The following is a 19,785-nucleotide window of genomic DNA, read 5'->3' as shown; positions in this document are numbered from 1 at the left end:
TTACACATCTGGTGAGCAAATAGCCCAGATTCAAAGTTGGGGACATGCTAATAATAATTGTGGTTAATGTTTGCCAGGTTCTAACTGTGTGCCGGGCACAGTGCTAAATATATTATACAGATTCTCATTTACTCCTTACAAAAGCCCTCCAAAGGTAGATAGTTTAAGTATCTTTATTTTACAGAGAAGTCACTGGTATTATGCTAGAACTAGGATCTGAACTCGGAAAGTGTGAGCCCAAATACCATGATTTTAGTCACCAAATTGTACTGCTTTTATCAGTTACCTGTCATTTCATCATATGAAATATTACCAAGTGATTTGGGAAAAAGGAGTTCCATGGTCAAAAAATATCGGGGGGAAACATTGCATCAAAAAGTAAACTTGGTTCCTGACTTCAGGAATTCTCTGAGCTTTCAGGATGCTAATGCAACATATGAATCCTCAAGGGAAGACATAGAATGCAACATTTTCTAAGTTCATTTGGCCCCCTTTCCCACCAGGACAGTATTAGCATCTCACTGAGCCAGTATTCTGTGGAACACAGTTCATGAAATGCTCGCCAAACTCGACAGAGGGTTGCTGTATCATCTCCTTCCTAAAGAGGAGAATGAGAAAGACGTCCTCAAAAGCCTGCTCCGTGCCTGTTAGGTTTTGGAGTCATATATTGCTTCTTTTCATGGTATTGTAAGTCTGTGTTTTAAAGAAAATAATTAGCATTATTTTAATATTTCACATCATTTTCTTATAGTGAACCAAATAAATTTTATATGAGAGAAGGATGGGGGCCCATGGATGCCTGCCTCAGTTGTGCAATATGTGTTTTTCGACATCCCTGTTCCCCTGAGCTAATTAGGCTGATAGAATTGTGGTGACAGTTTTTTTGTTTTTTTAATTGAATATAGTTGATTTACAGTGTTTTAGGTGTATAGCAAAGTGATCCAGTTTTTTAATATGTGTGTGTGTATACTTTTTCAGATTCTTTTCCATTATAGACTGCAAGATATTGAATGTAGTTCCCCGTGCTATACAGTAGGTCCTTGTTGTTTATTTTATGTATAGCAGCATGTATCTGTTAATCCCAAATTCCTAATTTATTCCCTCCCCTCCTCGTTGTGACAGTTCTGCCTCAGCCTCCAGTGAATGGAAAGGTTTACCGTGGGAACTGAATCTAACCCTGACTTCTGACATTTTACTTCTCATTGGCACAAAAGGTGACCAGTTACACTGTACACGTAAAAATAGCTGGTCGTTTTTATCCTTTTGTAAAATATTTCATATGCTGATTTTCAAAATGTTTCAGGAGAGAAATTGACTTGTAGTACTTGAAAGTTCACGGATTAGGGCACTACATTAAAACAGGGCTTGTGAAGAAAAAAACACACTTTCTGTTTCTAGGCCAGCAGCTCTACTTTGGGGACATTTATTTCATACAGTGCTGTATGATAGAGACCAAGATTTATAGTTGGAGATTTCCTGAATAACAACTCAGATAGCAAATGCCTCAGTGAAACAACTTTCCTGTGCTCTGCAAAGCAAAAAGTAGCACAATAGAACGGGTGGTTTGTCTCCAGATTTCTGTGAGGTGGTATTTTGGCTTTTGGTTTGGGTTGGTTTTGTTTGTTTGTTTTTGGTTCTCTTGCACGACAAAATGACATTAATTATTTTTCTTTTTGGCCTTAACCTAAAATTGGAAAATTTTTACCTTTCTCTCCCCTTCATCCTTCTCCCAGTATCCTCCCCTGCCACACACCCCTCCTTCTCCCGGTCTCACTTGGAACGGACCTGGTACTTTTCCACACAGAGCTACTTAACGAAAACCATCTCAACTCAAACAACAAAAAACAAAAAAACAAATTTGAAGACAGTCTGCTTGAATGATAGAAAGGAAATTCCTTTTACCTCCATTTTGTTGTTGCCTGGTAAGTGATTCAGATTTTCCTTCTGCAGAGAGAAGAGAACGCAAGCAATACTAATACAAAAGAGCCCCATTTCCTGCCCCCCCACCCCGCCCCCCGAAAGGAAAATAAGGTTCTGCGACGGCCTTGAAGATGCTCATAAGGAATAGCTTCACCTCTGGTTTGGGATGAGATGTTCACATATTGGTGTTGAGGTTCAGTACGAGCAACCAATGGAAGGAACAGGGAAGAAGCAGTAAATGTGAGGGCAGCAGGAGGAGACACAGGCCAATTCTGGTTTTCTGTGGGTTTTCAGGTCGAATTGAAGACAGTCTTTTTAACCAATGGTGCTGAGACAACTGGATGTCCACATGCAAAAGAATGAATTTGAGGGCTTCCCTGGTGGCGCAGTGGTTGAGAGTCCGCCTGCCGATGCAGGGGACACGGGTTCGTGCCCCGGTCCGGGAAGATCCCACATGCCGCGGAGCGGCTGGGCCCGTGAGCCATGGCCTCTGAGCCTGCGCATCCGGAGCCTGTGCTCCGCAACGGGAGAGGCCACAAGAGTGAGAGGCCGCGTACCACAAAAAAAAAAAAAGAAAAAAAGAAAAAAAAGAATGAATTTGGACCCTTACCTCTCACCAGTACAAAAAATTAACTCAAAATGGGTAAAAGATATAATAAATATAAGAGTTAAAACTATGAGGCTCTTAGAAGAAAACATAGGTGTTTGTGACCTTCAGTTAAGCAGTGGTTTCTTAAATATGACATCAAAGTACAAGCAAAAAAAGAATAGATAAATGGGGGACTTCCCTGTTGGTCCAGTGGTTAGGGCTTCACCTTCCAATGCAAGGGGGTGCAGGTTCAATCCCTGATTGGGGAGCTAAGATCCCACATGCCTTGCAGCCAAAAAACCAAAACATAAAACAGAAGCAATATTGTAACAAATTCAATAAAGACTTAAAGAAAAAAAGAATAGATAAATGGGACTTCATCAAAATTACAACCACAACCTTTCTGTGCTTCAAAAGACACCATCAAGGAAGCAAAAAGACAAGCCACAGAATGAAGAAATATTTTCAAATCATGTACCTGATAAGGGATTTGTATACCAAATATATAAAGAACTCTTATAACTCAATTATTTTAAAAAACCCAACTAAAACATGGGCAATGGATTTGAAACGACGTTTCTCTAAATAAGATATGCAAATGGGCAATAAGCACATAAAAAGATACTCAATATCATTAGCCGTCAGAGAAGTGAAAATCAAAACCATAATGAGATGCCACTTTGTATCTACTTAGGATGGCTATAATCAGAAAGACAGCTGAGTGTTGGCAAGGAGCTGGGGAAATTAGAATCCTCACACAGCGCTGATGGGAATGTAAAATGTTGCAGCTGCTTTGGAAAAGTCTGGAAGTCCCAAAAAAGATTAAACATAGAGTTACCTTATGACCCAGCAATTCTACTCCTAGGTATATACACAAGAGAAAGCAGAACGTATGTCCTTGCAAACACTTACACACTAATGTTTACAGCAGCATTAGTCGTAGTAGCCAAATAGTGGGAAAAACCCACATGTCCCTAAACTGATAAATAAAATATGATATATATCCATACAGCAGAATATTATTCAGCAATGAAAAGGAATGCAGCCCTAATATATCCTACACGATAGATGAACCTTGAAAACATTATGGTAAGTGAAAGAAGCTAGTCACAGACGGCCATGTATTTTATGGTTCCATTTACATGAAATGTCCAGAATAAGTAGATCTATAAACAGAGAGTAGATTAGTGGGTTGGAAAATTGGGAGTAAACAGGGAATATTGTAAACGAGTTATAGGGCTTCTTTTCAGAGTGATGAAGACGTTCTAAAATTGTTAAGTGATGGTCTCACAACCCTGTGACTATGCTAAAAGTCACTGCGTTATACATCTTAAAAGAGTGTATGGTGTGTGAATTCTCTCTCAATAAAGCTGTTATTAAACACAACAAAATCACATAATTAGTGTCGTACAGAATTCCATTTATAATTTTACACTCTTGGACTAAAACTCAGCTCAGACTTTTAAGTGACCTGTTCCAGGGCATCCAGCTAGTGATTGGAAATCCAGACTTCCTGAACATCAGGCCAGTTGTTTTCTGTATTGTGATTGCGACAGGAAGTTTGACCCCAACAGACCATAAAAATCCCACTTAATGAATTTCATTGATGTGGCTGGGTAACACTAGCTTTGTAACAGATAAGCCACTGAGGCTGAGGTTGGCAGTAGAAATGTAATTCTTTTTCAGGTAACATGCAGTAGCTTAAGGCGAGGATGAGGGGGTACAGGGGGCTCCTTACCACGCAGATAACCCAGGTCCCCGGGTTCCTCAGGGACCCAGGCTGATGGGAGATCTTCCATCTTCTTTCAAGGTTGCCCTGAGCTTTAGCATCCTGCTAGCAGACGGGGGGGAGGGGAGAGTGGAGGCTTTTGAAACATAGGTCCAAAGGATATTCAGCCCACGTGATGACTGGGTACTCGTTTAGAAGCTTGCATATCATGGCCCCTGCTTCCCTGTGAGGTAGTTTAATACCCTGAGAGCAGTGGTAGGGAGCCAGCCTAGCTGGTTATGCTGGAGCAGAGTTTACTGACTGTTCCAGAAGAATGGTCTTGCTATCATCATTCAAACTTTATTGATCATATACTGACTAATAATTGATAAGTTTCCAAGCTGTATATTATGAGGAGACTCTTAGAGATCCTGCCTTGTCTTGCCAGAGTTCTCGAGGAGGTGACCTCATTTAGACAGACTCTAAGCTTCCCGTACCCAGCACCCAGTTACAACAGCACCCGCAAGACGCAGCCGAGGCTGTCTGTCACTTACAGTTGTGAGGTAGGTGACGACAAAGAGGGAGTTCCAAGGGAATAAACGGAACCCTAGGACGTTTGCTCCACTTTGACAGCGAATGTACTATGCTCTGACCTTACACTGAAGAGTGAAAGCGTCTGCATCTCCAAACCATGGGGCCTTTACTCCTACTCTGGAAGGAGCCTGGAGTGTCCTGTTACCACTTTTATTTTACACTAGGCTGTGAGACTGCCTTCTTCTGTTTGAGTCGTGAGAGTTAAAAATTGGAATTTGAGGGGCTTTTTGAAAAAAAATTTTATTGAAGCACAAATGATTTACAATGTGAATTTCTGCTGTGCAGCAAAGTGATTCAGTTTTACATATACATATTCTTTTTCATATTCTTTTCCATTATGGTTTATCACAGGATATTGAATATCCTGTGCTATACAGTAGGACCTTGTGGTTTATTCATTCGGTATGTAATAGTTTGCATCTGCTAATCCCAAACTCCCAATCCATCCCTCCCCCACACCCGTCTACCTTGGGAACCACAAGCCTATTCTCTCTCTCTTTTTTTTAAAATAAATGTATGTATTTATTTTTATTTGTTTATTTTTGGCTGCACTGGGTCTCCGTTGCTGTGCGTGGGCTTTCTCTAGTTGCGGTGAGCAGGGGCTACTCTTCCTTGTGCTGCGCGGGCTCCTCATTGCAGTGTCTGCTCTTGTTGCAGAGCACGGGCTCTAGGCACGCGGGCTTCAGTAGTTGGGGCACACAGGCTCAGTAGTTGTGGCTCACGGGCTCTAGAGTGCAGGCTCAGTAATTGTGGTGCACGGGCTTAGTTGCTCCGTGACATCACAAGCCTATTCTCTATATCTATGAGTCTGTTTCTGTTTTGTAGATAAGTTCATTTGTGTCATAGTTTAGATTCCACATATAAGTGATATCATATGGTATTTGTTTTTCTCTTTCTGACTTACTTCAATTTAGTAAAAATTATAATCTCTAGGTCCACCCTTGTGGTTGCAAATGGCATTATTTCATTTTTTATGGCCGAGTAATATTCCATTGTATATATGTACCACATACATATTCTTTGTCTGCTCATCTGTCGATGGACATTTAGGTTGCTTCCATGTCTTGGCTGTTGTAAATAGTGCTGCTCTGAATATAGGGGTATATATATCTTTTTGAATTAAAGTTTTTTCCGGATATATACCCAGAAGTGGGATCACTGGATGATATGGCAACTCTATTTTTAGTTTTTTGAGGAACCTCCATACTGTTTTCCATAGCGGCTGCACCAATTTTCATTCCAACCCACAGTGTAGGAGGGTTCCTAGAGGAGCTTTTTGATGTCTTTCAATTAGTAGCTCTATGGCCTTGGCTTTTCTGGGCCTCAGATTAGCATCTGCAAGTGGTGATCCTAATAGCACCTTTCCTTATGGGGTGGGCTCGAGGATTAAATGATAATCCCCGTCAAGTATTAAATCCAGGTTCTAGAATAAAATAGTGCTAATAAACACTAGTTACCATTGATGGTAATAGCATTTTCTTTTGACTTTCAAGGTAGTGAAACACTGATGCCTAATGTTGCAAAAATGCTACATTTACCAGTCAGTGGCAGTGTCCTAAAAGATGTTATGATGTAACTGTGATGCTTGGAAAACGTTTTTCCTAAGCAGTCAGAATCTTTCATTTAATAACAATCTGTTGGGTGCCCACTATCTGTAAATACATTTCCAGGACAAAGGGATTATGAAAAGGAAGAAGAGATGGCTTTTGCTTTTGAGTACTTCGTGATGCCATATGCATTAGCAATGGCTACATTTTAAATAGGCTATAGTTAACCTAAGGTTTTAGAATAGTGTTTTCAGCCAACTACACATATATTCTAACACAGACAAAAATTAAGGTGATTATCCTTTTAAAAAGTAAGACCAAGTCTAAAATATCACACTTCAGAGTTGTTTTTATTTTAACTTCCTGCCCCTTGGTCCCAAATGTCAATTTATCTCCCCCACTCCTACTACAAATTGTCAATTTACCTCTCTGCCACCCTTCATACATCTACCCCCGATTACGGGATTATTATAAAGCAGTTATATACTGTCGTGTTAGAAACAATTTTGTACATTTTTTCAAGATAATTATTTGAAAACAGGTTTGTTTTAATGTGAAGTAGCATAATGCCGTAATTTGTAGTTTATTTCGATTAGAAACTTGGTCTGGTGCAGTGGCTTTTAACTTGGCCAGATTTTTATCAAAAAGGCAATGTTGTTATTGATTTCTTACATTTTTAAAAATTCATCAAGGCTTTGGTACTCTTACGTTCATTTGAAGCCCTTGTTTGTTATGTGAAAGCAAACTTGTCATCTCATTTTATCAGTTCCTTGTTCTCCCAGTTTCCCCAGTCCCCCTAGGATGTTAGACCTGGGAGAGACCTTAACATCCCATCCTTCTCATCTCCTGCCCCTTCAGCAGAGGAGAAAAATGAGGCCCAGAGAGGTTAGGGGGCATGCCTGGGGTCACACAGTGGATGTGGGGCTGAGTCCTCCCTCCACACCGGGCCCCTCTCCCTGGCTGGGAATATTCTCTTTCCTTTGACCCCCTCCTGCACTTTCTAAGCTGTCACCAAGTCTTGTTACCGTTTCCTTGAAATGCCTCTTGTTTTCCTTCCTTCCCATTTCTTCCTGTCTCATCCAGTCCCTCCACTCCTCACAATGGGAGAGGCTGACAGAGCGCTTTATCTTTGGGGCATCCATCATACAAGATTACTTTTCTCTAATTACCACTGTCAGCCTGTCACTCCTCTGCTGCGAAGATGCCAATAGCTCCCTGCTTCCTGTGGCAGCAAACGTCATCACTTCTCTTCATGCCAGTTCCCTCAGAACCTCACTTCACTGTGTGCTCAGCTTTATTCCTTTCTTCCCACGAACCCCAAAGGCCCAGAGTCTTCTCTGGGTTTGCTCTGTGAATCAGCCATGTTTCCTTTATGGCTTTAGTATGTCCTGTTCCCCAGCTCCTAAGCGCTTCCCCTGCCTTTCCAAAGACTCCCCAAATCCAGATCCCACCACCTTCTCACTGTTTTCCCTGTTACTCCAGTGATAATCCGACGATCCCCTTTATTCCCCAACTTTTTCTTCTTATGCACTAACATGTAGCGTTGGGCAGCATAGCCTCTCTTACATGGCTCCCTGGTTTTTCCCCACAGTTGTGTTGCCATCTCAATTATGCTTAATGCTCTTAGAAGGCAGCGCTTATGTTTATGCTTTTCTCATATACTCCACGTTTTACATGGCCTAAATAAGTGGTCAGTAAATACTCCTTGCTTATTAGGGACTCTCTGAGCTTTCCAAAGATGTTGGCCAGAGCTGCGAGCGATTGAGACGTTTTACAGCGTTCACTGCTTGGATCATGATCGGTTGTTAATACTGCAGAACAGCCCTCTCCCGACTGCCAAGTGTTGATGGGATCGGCGCTGTCGCTGTTAATGATCTTCTGCGGGGACTGGCTATATAGGTGTGGAGCTCACACTCATAGTTGGTGATTGGGCGGTGGGTTCGTGGCAGGGAGGTGAGAGCTTGCACCCCTGCCTCTTGGGTCTTACAGTAGGGAAGAGTTCTTCAGGAATGGATAGGAAGCGCATTATTCTCTGAGCTCCACAGATTCTCGGCACACCAGTGTGAAATGGGAACTGGCCTGGCTCCCCTCCCACTGTGTGTTTTTGAGCCAGTAGTGACCTTGGTGCTCTCTTTTCTACAATACTGGCACAATGTCCTAAGATTTAATCTCATCTTTTTCAAAATCCAGTAAATAGCTTCCCCAAAAAAGGTAAGCATGCTGTAATAAGTTCCTGGTATTGGAAAAAGGAATGTGTCCTATTTAAAGAAGACAGCGTCTGCTCTCTGAATTTCACTGTCCCTTTTCCACGCTTCCTACCTTTCCTGGTAGTCATTTCCAGACTGAGGCGACTGCAAATTTTACTGCACCTGGGACTACACTCTCCCCACAGCATAACCCCTACAAGAATGTCCTCCACTAAGGGCTCATAAACTTGGAACTGTTTTTTTTCTGTAATGTCAGCAAGACTCATTCCACCCATACAAATAGGCTTTGGCCTTTTTCCTCTTTGGCACAAAAGAGAATTGGCAGAGATTCTGATAAAAGTGAAGTCGACAAGCTCTGGCTTGGAAGTGAGTTCAGTGCCTCTGGGCTTGTCATCCCCCTTGTTCCTGTGTGTTCTGAATTCTTGTCCCACCCAGAAAGTTCTCTCTTCCCATCTGTGACACCTAAAGATGTTTCACATCCCGCTCCCTTTGTTAATGTCTCCATCACAGGTAGTAAGATACTGCATCTCTTCAGTTATAGAAAGTTACTTGAACTGGAGTCACCTTAAGGTTTTTTTAATCCCTTTAGGTGGATGGAAGTCTGCTTAGTGGAAGAATTGCCACCAACCACTGAACTGGAAGAAGGGCTCCGGAACGGAGTTTACCTTGCAAAGTTAGCCAAGTTCTTTGCCCCCAAAATGGTATCGGAGAAAAAGATCTATGATGTGGAACAAACACGTTACAAGGTAACTGAGATCTAATTGGTCTGGCCTCCAGCTCAAAGTGGAAGTTCAGTCTTTCCCTTCCTTTCCTTTCTTTTAGTGTTTCTATAAGGATTTGGTGGGAGATGGGTTGTGGGGAAAGGGGATGTCCTTGGTCTTTTAAGCCTGTAAATAATCATTCCTGAGGCGGCAGCAGTTTTAAAAGCAAAACATTTGTCTATTTCTGGTCTGAGGCCGAGAGATCTCTGCTCCATGGGGCTTCCCAGCTCCCACCCCCATTATTCCTTCATGGAGGTCATTTTATTAGTGCCAGTAACTGTAAGAGTGGGGGGCCCTCTACCCCTCCTTTTTTCACCATCAACACAGTTTATTACTCCCCTTATTCTCATCAAGGAATAAAGTACCCAACTAGGACTTGAACTTGTGGCCCTAAAGAGTTAGGCCCAAGGTGATTTAAAAAAAAAATTCTGACATTGAATAGTCAGGAACTCCTTTACTTTTGGTGTTTAAAACAAATTAAGACTACCCTTTTTATATGCTACTAGTTTTAAGAATTATTTCATGGCTAATTTGGGAAGGCATATGGGTGAGAAAACCAAACCAAAATAAATACCAATCTTGTATTAATAAAAAAAATTCTGATATTTTTCAGATACATGTTTAAGTATTTTCAGATAAAGTGATATATCTATCATTTGCTTCAAAATAACTGGGAGGAGGTTGGACCGATGATTCAAGACTGGCCATGTGTTCATAGTTGTTGAGATTAGATGAGGCATGCAAATGAGTTCATTATACTATTCTGTCCAATTTTATGTTTGAAATTTTCCATTAAGAAGTAAAGGAGGAAAAACTAAACACCAGCCTGAAAGACCCCTTCATTATATGTGTCTTCAAAAGGGAATTTTAAAATTTGTGCTGTTGGAGCTTCCCTGGTGGTGCAGTGGTTGGGAGTCCGCCTGCCGATGCAGGGGACGCGGGTTCATGCCCCGGTCCGGGAAGATCCCACATGCCACGGAGCGGCTGGGCCCGTGAGCCATGGCCGCTGAGCCTGCGCGTCTAGAGCCTGTGCTCCGCAACGGGAGAGGCCACAACAGTGAGAGGCCCGCGTACCAAAAAAAAAAAAAAAAAAAAAAGTGTGCTGTTCCCTCCTGGAACATGTGATCCATTCTCCGCTTTGGGTCAGGGTTTCTAAAGCTCCTTTGAAACTTGATTCTTTATTTTCTTAATATATTGTGTTTGGTTTTTTTATCAGTATTTTTTATCTGCAGATTTTCAAGTGTCCTTAAAAGTTATTTCTCTTAAAATTTCAAGGGTAACATTAAGTATAGTTGAAAATGGAATGATTTTCCATTTATTGCATGTCACACTACCCTTCAGTTGTTATTGAGACAAAATGTATTTTTTAAATGTGTATATTGAATTCAGAGCAAATGTTTGAGTAATGGTTTATGCTAACAGTAGACAAGATGAATTGACATCTTTTTTGACAACTCTCTTTTCATCATCTAGCCCAAAAGGGAATTGAGCAAAAGTTTCTGCCTTGAATAACGTTATGAATAGAAGTGTTTGCATATCTTAAAATAAGTTTGAGTTTATTAAGTCATGTGTTTATTAACTCTAGATGTTTCTCCCTAGAGTAAGTTTTCGGCCTTTTGTAAGACTTAAGTGAAACAAATGACTTAGCCAGCCAAAATTAAAGTTCGGTTTTTTTTTCGAGGAATACTTTAAAAGTTCAGACACGGTAAAAATTAATCTGTATCCCCCTTGTCACAAAATAAATGAACACTTATCCACATTTTAGAGCACGATTTTTGTTTTATTTTCATTACTGTAATGGTAGTTACCAAGATCTAGGCCTATTAGTACTAACAGCCATGTAGATTTTTTTTTTTTTTTTTTTTTTTTTTTGCGGTACGCGGGCCTCTCACTGCTGTGGCCTCTCCCGTTGCGGAGCACAGGCTCCAGACGCGCAGGCTCAGCGGTCATGGCTCACGGGCCCAGCCGCTCCGCGGCATGTGGGATCTTCCTGGACCGGGGCACGAACCCATGTCCCTTGCATCGGCAGGCGGACTCTCAACCACTGTGCCACCAGGGAAGCCCCAGCCATGTAGATTTGATGATAGAGTTAAAGTGTAGTTGGCGCCAGACCTCCCTGGAAAGGGATTGTGGGTATTTTGATGTGTGAATAGTGAGAATCAGGCCAGAAAGACAGACCTTTAGTGAAGGTGAGACTCAGAGCAGCGGGTGGGCTGATTCTTCCCTCTCCTGGCACATTATACACCTTGAATATAGGTGTCTCTTCCCAGTTTAGCTGTGGACCCCCTCATGGCAACTTAAACAGGTACTGTTTCCTCCTGGCATCAGAGATCCTATCATTTGAATCAGTAGCAGCTTCTCTTTGGGATGGGGACGGGGAAGTGATTCCAATTTCTTGTTAAAAAATAAAATACCTGTGGCGCCTAAGCAGATGATGACATCCCTGAGCAAAACATCGTGACAGAGGGAAGTGTTCTATGTTGCTGTCACCCGTGCTGCCAGGCCTCCACTGGGGTGCACAGAAGAAAGGATGCTAGGAGAGGCATGGAAAGAAGGGAGGTGGTGGATGGAGGGTGGTAGATGCCAGCTGTGATGTGGGAGAAACACGGGACAAATGGAAACTACCCCTCTGTTAATTCACTGGAGAAAAGAGGCTTTTCTAAAAAAAAAAAAGAGGCTTTTCTTTTTCTCCTTTTATTAAATCCTTGAAAGTGTCCTTGAATGGAAATTGTCAGTGATTTGCCATGTAATCATAAGTTTTTACGTTAAGGCCATTTCATTTCTTCTACAGAAATGCAAGGAGACCAGTATTAGTGGGCAGGAGGCTTAGCTTCCCGTTCATGTGTTCTTCAGGTCTAAAGCCCGTCACGCACGTGGTCCTTTCTAAGGAGCACTAAATCACAGGACTGCAAGAGACGTTGAAACACAAGGGAACACTTGCTAACCTAGGCCCGTCTCTTGGTGTGCCATCTGGAAACCATGAGCTCAGTGAGCCTGGGTGCTCACTGCAGGGTCTGCCTGGACTGCAGCCGCAAAATATGACCCACCTGTTGGGCAGGGTGTCCCCGATGCAAAAGCTCTGTCCCGAATCGCAAGGCCTCAGTTGTGGCACTGATGATGGCTTTGAGCCAAGTAGATGGGAGCTTTCATGCTGCCCCATCCTCTTTGTCTGCCAGCTTATGTACAGCCTTGGCCCCTCATTAACTTAGGTTTAGAAAGATATGCTAGGTATTAGAGTTAAACCTTCCAGTGATGAGTATTCTTTCCCTGACCGTTCCTACCACCCCCCTTCCAGGTCTGAGTTGCATGATCATGCCATGCACACAAGGACACACCACGGAGTACTGTAATGATTATTTTGTCATGAAGGCAAGAACTGTGTGTGTCTCCTCTGTCATGTCCTCAGTGAATGGTGCAGGTTCTGGCCCATAGGCTGTGCTAGGGAAATAGCTGTTGGGTGAAGGAACGAATGACAGTAGTTCGTAGTAAGCCAGAGTGCTCCGTTTCTTGTCTTCTATTCTTTATTCAATACTTTATTCAATATTTACTGAAACTCTTCCTCTAAGTGTGATGCTCAAACTTCCTGTGGGACCCCCTGATGGGTGTGTGTAAAAACGTCAACTTTTGGGCCCCATCCCAGACTACTGAGTCAGGCAGAATCTTAGCCAGGAACCCAGGAAGCTGCATTCTTAATAATCACCCCAGGCAGTTTTTTTCTTAGAGTCTACAAAGGTTTGACTATAGGCAGACACACATTAATATAATACATTTTAATAAAGTTATACAGAAAGCAGATAAAGTTGTCCTAAGATAGAAATACATAAAGGATACGACTCAATTATCCATACAGTACTTATTAGTACCTACCATGTGGCAGCCACTGTTCCAGGCACCAGTGGCAGAGTGGGCAGCAGGGCAGACATGATTTCATGGTCAGTTGGAGAGAGAGACTGTGAGTAAAATAGACAGTTGTGAATTGTGATAAGTGTATGAAGGAAGAAATGAAAGCCAGAATTATTGACAGATGGCCATGGGCTTCTCTGAGGAGACATTTACTCTGAGGCTGGAAGAATGAGAGGAAACTCGTCCATGTGGAGAGTTAAGGGTAGGGAATGGGGAGGATGGTCCAGAGAGAAGGGGGACCCATTTGTGAGAAGCTCAAGGAAGAAAAGAGCTTGGCCAAGTTGAGTGGCTGAAAGGCTACGGTGAGGGACAGTGGTAAGAAATGAGACCAGGAGGGAAGCAGAGACAGATTACTCAGTGACACATGGAGGACCTAAGTACAATGAGTGACTTCAACCTAAGTACAGGGGGAAGCTGTTTCAGTGTTGGCAGAGACATCATGGTACAGTATGTGCTATAGAAAGATTTCTCTGCTGCTATGTGGAGAACACATTGGACGGAGGGTGGACATGCAGGCAGAGTGCATGAGGGGATTACTCAGTCCAGGTGACAGGTGACAGTGGCCTGCAGAGACAAGAAGTGAGTGGATTCAAGAGGGAAAACAAAGGGTGAATCCTGGAAAGGGGCTGGAAATGGGTGGAGGGCAGTGAAGTTAAGGCGGCTGGGTAGATGGTAGGAGCCAACCAAGAATAGTGTGGTCAGTTCTAAAGGGGGTTGGGCTGGTAAAGAAGCCAGGAAGTTTTCCATGGTGGGGCTTGAAGGATGAATGTTCCCAAGCCAACTAGGATGACCAAGAGAAAGAGGAGGATGTAGGAGGGGCGTTCCTTGGAGAGGATTCAGTCTGATAAGGCTCAAAGCCAAAGAACACCATCACTCTGGACAGTGCATTGACAGTTGCAGACGTACAATAAACGCGCATTGAACATTTAGGTGGGCCTTAGATAGGGAAAGCATGTACGTAGTGGTCAGTAGTATGAGCTGTAGAACCAAAACACCTCAGAATCTGGCTTCGCCACTAACTTTGCCTCTGTGAGTGGCTCTGTGTGCCACTAACTTTCCTCCAATGTAAAGTGGGAAAATAGTAACAATATCAACCTTGTTGAGAAATTGTGAAGAACAAATGTGATCCATGCAAGGCCCAGTGCCTGCCTGACAGAGGTAAGCACACTGTAAGTGTTACACTGTAAGTGTTACAGGTGTTTGTGCTGAGGCTCTGTGAGCAGTAAATTAACCAGAATATTTGGACTTGAAGTCAGGGAATTCTGCAAGCTAGTCTTGATCCAGAGCTCAACAAGTTAGGTCAACTCGAGTGTCTTAAATACTTAGGGCATCAGTTGCCTCATCTATAAAATGAGCAAATTAGAATAATTACTGGTTTTAAACTACCTCATAGTTCTAAAATGCTTTGATCCTGATATGTAAGAAGTTACCATCCAAAGAAGTCTTACATAATACCTCATCTATTCAATTTAAACTGCAGTCATCTTTTTTGCTGGTGCTGTAGTAGCTCAGCAGTAGAAAATCAGCATATACTCTCTAGTCGAATACATGAAAGAAATTAGGTAGATGTGCAGTAACAGCCCTTGGCCAAGTTATGACTATAGACATACCACCTGGCCTAATATATTAATATTAGTGTAGGACTGGTGAAAAAATAGACAAGTTATAAATGGTTATAGTAGACTAAGATTATGTTGAGCCTGTTTGGAAGACTGTTTTTGTTCTAATTGAAGTAAACGTGGTAGATTGAAGATGTTAACGCAGTTCGGACACTGAAGCTTACTCCTTAAATAGGCAGGCATGGACCATAGGGTTCTGAGGTCAGCATTCCTCAGGTGTTTAAAGCGGACGAAGGATTTAAAATCTATCACTCATTTACCGTAGAAATATGACTCTGATAACCACCCTTTCCTTCAGTGCCTCTCACATGAAGGGCTAAACCTTTTTCTGGCCTTACAGGTGAATAAAAGTTTCAAGCCCAGTTTTATAATTACAATAACTAACATTTATTGCATTTTAGGTGTACTTTGCAACTAAGTGTTATATGTATAAATCTCATGAAATCCTCAACCCAAAGAAACATACCATTCCCTTTTGTAGCCGAGGAACCAAGGTTCAAAGAGATTTGTAACTTTCCTGAGGTTACCTAGCTAATGAAACCACTAAATGGATGGGATGTTTTTGTTATATAATTTGGATTGTTGAAGGCTACCAGCCAAAGACTCTCAGAAACCAACATAAAATTATATTTATTTAAATATGATGTGCCAAGAAAAAATGCGTACCCACGGAGCTATAAGGAAGAGAAAATAGCTTAGCGGAGATTTGAGCTTGTACTGAGTGATTCTAATAAGGATTTAGGGAAGCGCAAGGATCGTTGCAGTGTTGTCAGGAAGTGCGATCAGTTTGGTATCTTGGTAATTTTTATCTAGGAGGTGAGAATATTGAATAGGAACCAGATTGACATCAGACAAGAACTAAGTCGCCCGTCTTAGTTGGAAGAGGGTGATGTTTAGTTACTTTGTGGTGTTGAGGTCCTCTGCCCTGACGTGATTGAGGATTACCTCCGCTTTGTCCCTCCACGGTCGCAGAGCGGCCGTGTCTGAGAAGTGTTTGTATTCTGCAAAAGTTGATGCCGAGTTACCCTCAGACACTACCACCTGGCTGTTAACTGTCTGCGTGCTCTCTCTCTCTTTATTCTTTTCCATCCTTCCTCTCTTTCCGTACACTTCCCCCTCCCTCTAGTTATTTCATAGTAATTAGCTAATCTCTTCCCTGTGAAGAATAACCCCCTGGTCATTATGTCCTGCCCTCTTCCCTGGGGAGTGTTAGCACAGGAAAGGTTTTAAGATCCACAGAGACCTAGTCTTGAATCCCAGCTCAGCCCCTTAACAGCTGTTTGACTTTAGGCAAGTCACTTCATCTTTTTGGCCTGGATTTCATCATCTCTAAAAAATGAGAATGATAACTACCTTGCAGGGTGTTTTGAAAATCAGAGATAATTTACGTAAAGTGCTTGACACACACAGTCCAATCTTAATAAATAGTGGCCACTGGGCTTCCCTGGTGGCGCAGTGGTTGAGAGTCCGCCTGCTGATGCAGGGGGACACGGGTTCGTGCCCCGGTTTGGGAAGATCCCACATGCCGCGGAGCGGCTGGGCCTGTGAGCCATGGCCGCTGAGCCTGTGCATCCGGAGCCTGTGCTCCGCAACGGGAGAGGCCACAGCAGTGAGAGGCCCGCGTACCGCAAAAAAAAAAAAAAAAAAAAAAAAAAAAAAAAATAGTGGCCACTATCAAAAGCACGTAAATATTTGTCAAATGTTAATTAGCTTATACTTCATAATTCCTTACAGCAACAAAAATGCTTTCCAACTATTAGATTGTAAAAGGTCACGTAAGATGACCCTTTTTCCCTTCACAAAAGAGAAGAGCTAGACTTTCTGAACGTGATGATCTACCACTGGGTGTTAGTTATGATGAAACTTGCTGTAGTTACTTCTTATTTTATTTGAAATGAAAATAAAATACATAACATTACGGTACACATTTAACTAATGAAATATATAAGATCATTTTAAAGCTCACAATGGTTCATTGCCTGATAAAACTTCATGAAATAGCAACAAGAATACTTTATTTATGGAGAAAATAATGGCTGGCTGATTAGGACTGTTAGGAATGGAAAACATAGCCTATTTTTATTATATGAGTAGGAAAAGGTCTTGTAAAATATTTCCAGTGAAAGTTCACTTCTTGTACAAGGCCAAGATTACAATTAGATTATAGAAGGAATAAATACTAAAATTAGCTCTGAATCGTGGGGTGCTTTTTGTTTTCATCTTTGTATTTTTCAGGTTTTTTACAGAAATCATACTACATTCGTGATCAGAAAAAATGGTTTGGCAGAGCCAGAAACCACCAAAAAAAAGGCATTTAGTCTTCTAAAAATCCTTTTTTTTCTTGAAGTTACAGTCCTCTCAGCTATGGTTGCCACAGTCTTGACATGGTGCGTGTGTGCGTGCGCACGTGTGCACATGCTCATGTATGTGCACGTGTGTCTCATAAAACATCCTAAGGCGTGCTAGACAGAAAATGGTCTTTGAGATTCTAGTTCAGAATTACCTCAAACGTGTGAATTCTGGGAACTGGGACAGTCCATCCCAAATGGTTGGAGTGTTGCTGAGATAGTGTCATCTCCTTTATTGGATCTCTGGTTGTTTTATATGAGCGTTCATAACACGATTCTAGGAGAAAGACAATTGAAAGCATCCTGCTAATGAAAAAAGTTATTACTTTTTTGACTCACTGTTTGTGCGTTCCCTTCTTTCCACTACCCCTCCCCCAACCATCACGCATCCTCACGTTAGAAGTCGGGCCTTCATTTTCGACACACGGATAACACCGTCCAGTGGTTAAGAGCGATGGAGTCTATTGGTCTACCCAAGGTAAGCCTGAACTGGGAAGACAAAAGGAGTAATGCAAACACCTCACTGTGGAAAGAAATTTAGCAGACTGGGGTACGTTAATGCAGCAAATGTCCTTATTGCCTCAGAAATGAGAAATGTGAGAACTAACAGAAATATGGAAAGGCCTATAAAAAGTACTCAGGCAAGAACTCAGACTGAGAGCAGCCAGGTGAAAGTGTATATAAATTAAACAAGGTATAAAGCAGAAACTGACACACCATTGCAAAGCAATTATACTCTAATAAAGATGTTTAAAAAGAAAAAAAAAGAAAAAAACCCACTTAATATAAAAATAAATAAATTTAAAAAATAATAAATTAGGACTTCCCTGGTGGCACAGTGGTTGAGAGTCCGCCTGCCGATGCAGGGGACACGAGTTCGCGCCCCGGTCCGGGAAGATCCCACATGCCGTGGAGCAGCTGGGCCCATGAGCCATGGCCGCTGAGCCTGTGCGTCCAGAGCCTGTGCTCCACAACAGGAGAGGCCACACAGTGAGAGGCCCGCGTACCGCCAAAAAAAAAAAAAAGAAAAAAATAAATTAAACAAGGTCGGAGCAGGCTTTGGCTGGTAGATAGTTGATTTAGAAGAGCCACCTCCCTTTTCTGTGTTGCTTTTTATACTTAAGATTCCAAGTCTCGTTGTATCCGTATATATTGTATCACTATAAATCATCATTATAAATTTATTTCGATAAAGTATTATTATAAATCATAGTATCACTTTAAATTTTACTGGCTAGGGGATTAGAGCTCTTACTCTTGAAATAGATCTTCCAAATAAAACTCATTCAGCAAATATTCAGAACTTGTTAAATTCAAAGAGCAGGCACCCTTACACCTGTGAGATATATAGACAAGTGGAGGAAATGAAGAAATAATTACATGTGATAGAAATTGTAGAGCTATTTCTTAAACTTCTTATTTTGAAATAATTTTAGAATCACAGGAAGTTGCAAAAATAGTACATCTTCGTGTAAACTTCATTCAGCTTCCCCTAATGGTGACATCTCATAACTGTAGTACAGAATTAAATTGACATTGGTGTATTAATGTTAACTAGACTCCAGACTTTATTCAGTGTTCACCATTTTTATATGCCTTCATTTGTGTGTGTGTGTGTGTGTGTGTGTGTGTGTAGTTCTATGCATGAATAGATTTGTGTGACCACCACCACCATCAAGATGCAGATACTGCAGAGAGGTTGGACATTATATATAGCATCCCTTCCCCAGCCCTGTCTCCTGGCAGCCACTAATCTATTCTCTATCTCTATAGTTTTGTCATTTTGAGAATGTTATAGAAATGGAACCATACGGTAGGTAACCTTTTGAGATTGACTTTTTTCACTAAGCATAATTCACTTGAGATCCATCAGGTTTCTATATGTACCCGTAGTTCCCTTTTTTGAATTGCTTAATATGTACAGCTATTTTAAAGAAATGATTTAAGAGTGGTCCAGCAAGGGTATTGGCTACTGACTTATTTAGACGTATGTTGTTGTTCTTATTAGTAATCCAGGTTTGCAATTAAAAACACACCCCACAACGAAAACAAAGGACTCCTTCATGTAAATTATGAATGCCTTTTTTTAATACATTTGTGCTAATACCTGTTTTAACTCAGCTCCTTTTTTCTTGCAATAGTCAATGTTGATCTATTTTATTTTGCCTTTTTCTAATCAAACTACTTTCCCTTCTAAAATGTTAAAAACATTGAATAGTGTTCCTTTCTGGGCAATAGTTATAATAGAGAGTTCATATTTATTTCTAAACTGCAATTTAGTAAGTACTAACAGGGTGTTGAGTGGTAAACAGGTTAATAACGACAGACATTGAAATGCAGTTTTTCTGTATGAGGCAGCATATGTTAAATTAGGATAATTTCATTATGATTTAAACCTTCTCAAATTGTGTGTATGTTGGACCACATTTATTTTGATTTTAAGCCAAACAAGTGATCCATGTAACAGATTCTATTTTAACCCTGATGTTTATTATGAAGTCAGTGATACATTACATTTCAGGAAATGAGAGGCCAACAGTATACTGAATTGACTTTGATATATTAATTAATGCCTTCATTTATCAATAT

The 19,785-nt window shown here is 41.4% G+C and overlaps 1 protein-coding gene across 2 annotated transcripts in view; it reads left to right on the top strand.

Annotated features, from left to right (window-relative positions):
* Positions 1-19,785, top strand: part of IQGAP2 (IQ motif containing GTPase activating protein 2) — a 293,537-nt gene that overhangs the window by 135,467 nt on the left and 138,285 nt on the right. For both annotated transcript variants that reach the window (XM_082837226.1, XM_082837225.1), the window contains exons 3-4: positions 9,155-9,311; positions 17,597-17,674. In XM_082837226.1, the coding sequence (XP_082693352.1) occupies positions 9,155-9,311; positions 17,597-17,674 (235 nt within the window). The remainder of the gene's footprint in view (positions 1-9,154; positions 9,312-17,596; positions 17,675-19,785) is intronic.

Source organism: Leucopleurus acutus, assembly GCF_964270905.1.
Source record: "Leucopleurus acutus genome assembly, chromosome: 3".
NCBI lineage: Eukaryota > Metazoa > Chordata > Mammalia > Artiodactyla > Delphinidae > Leucopleurus > Leucopleurus acutus.
Note: the sequence above shows the minus strand (reverse complement) of the source record. Positions and strands in the feature narration are given on the sequence as shown.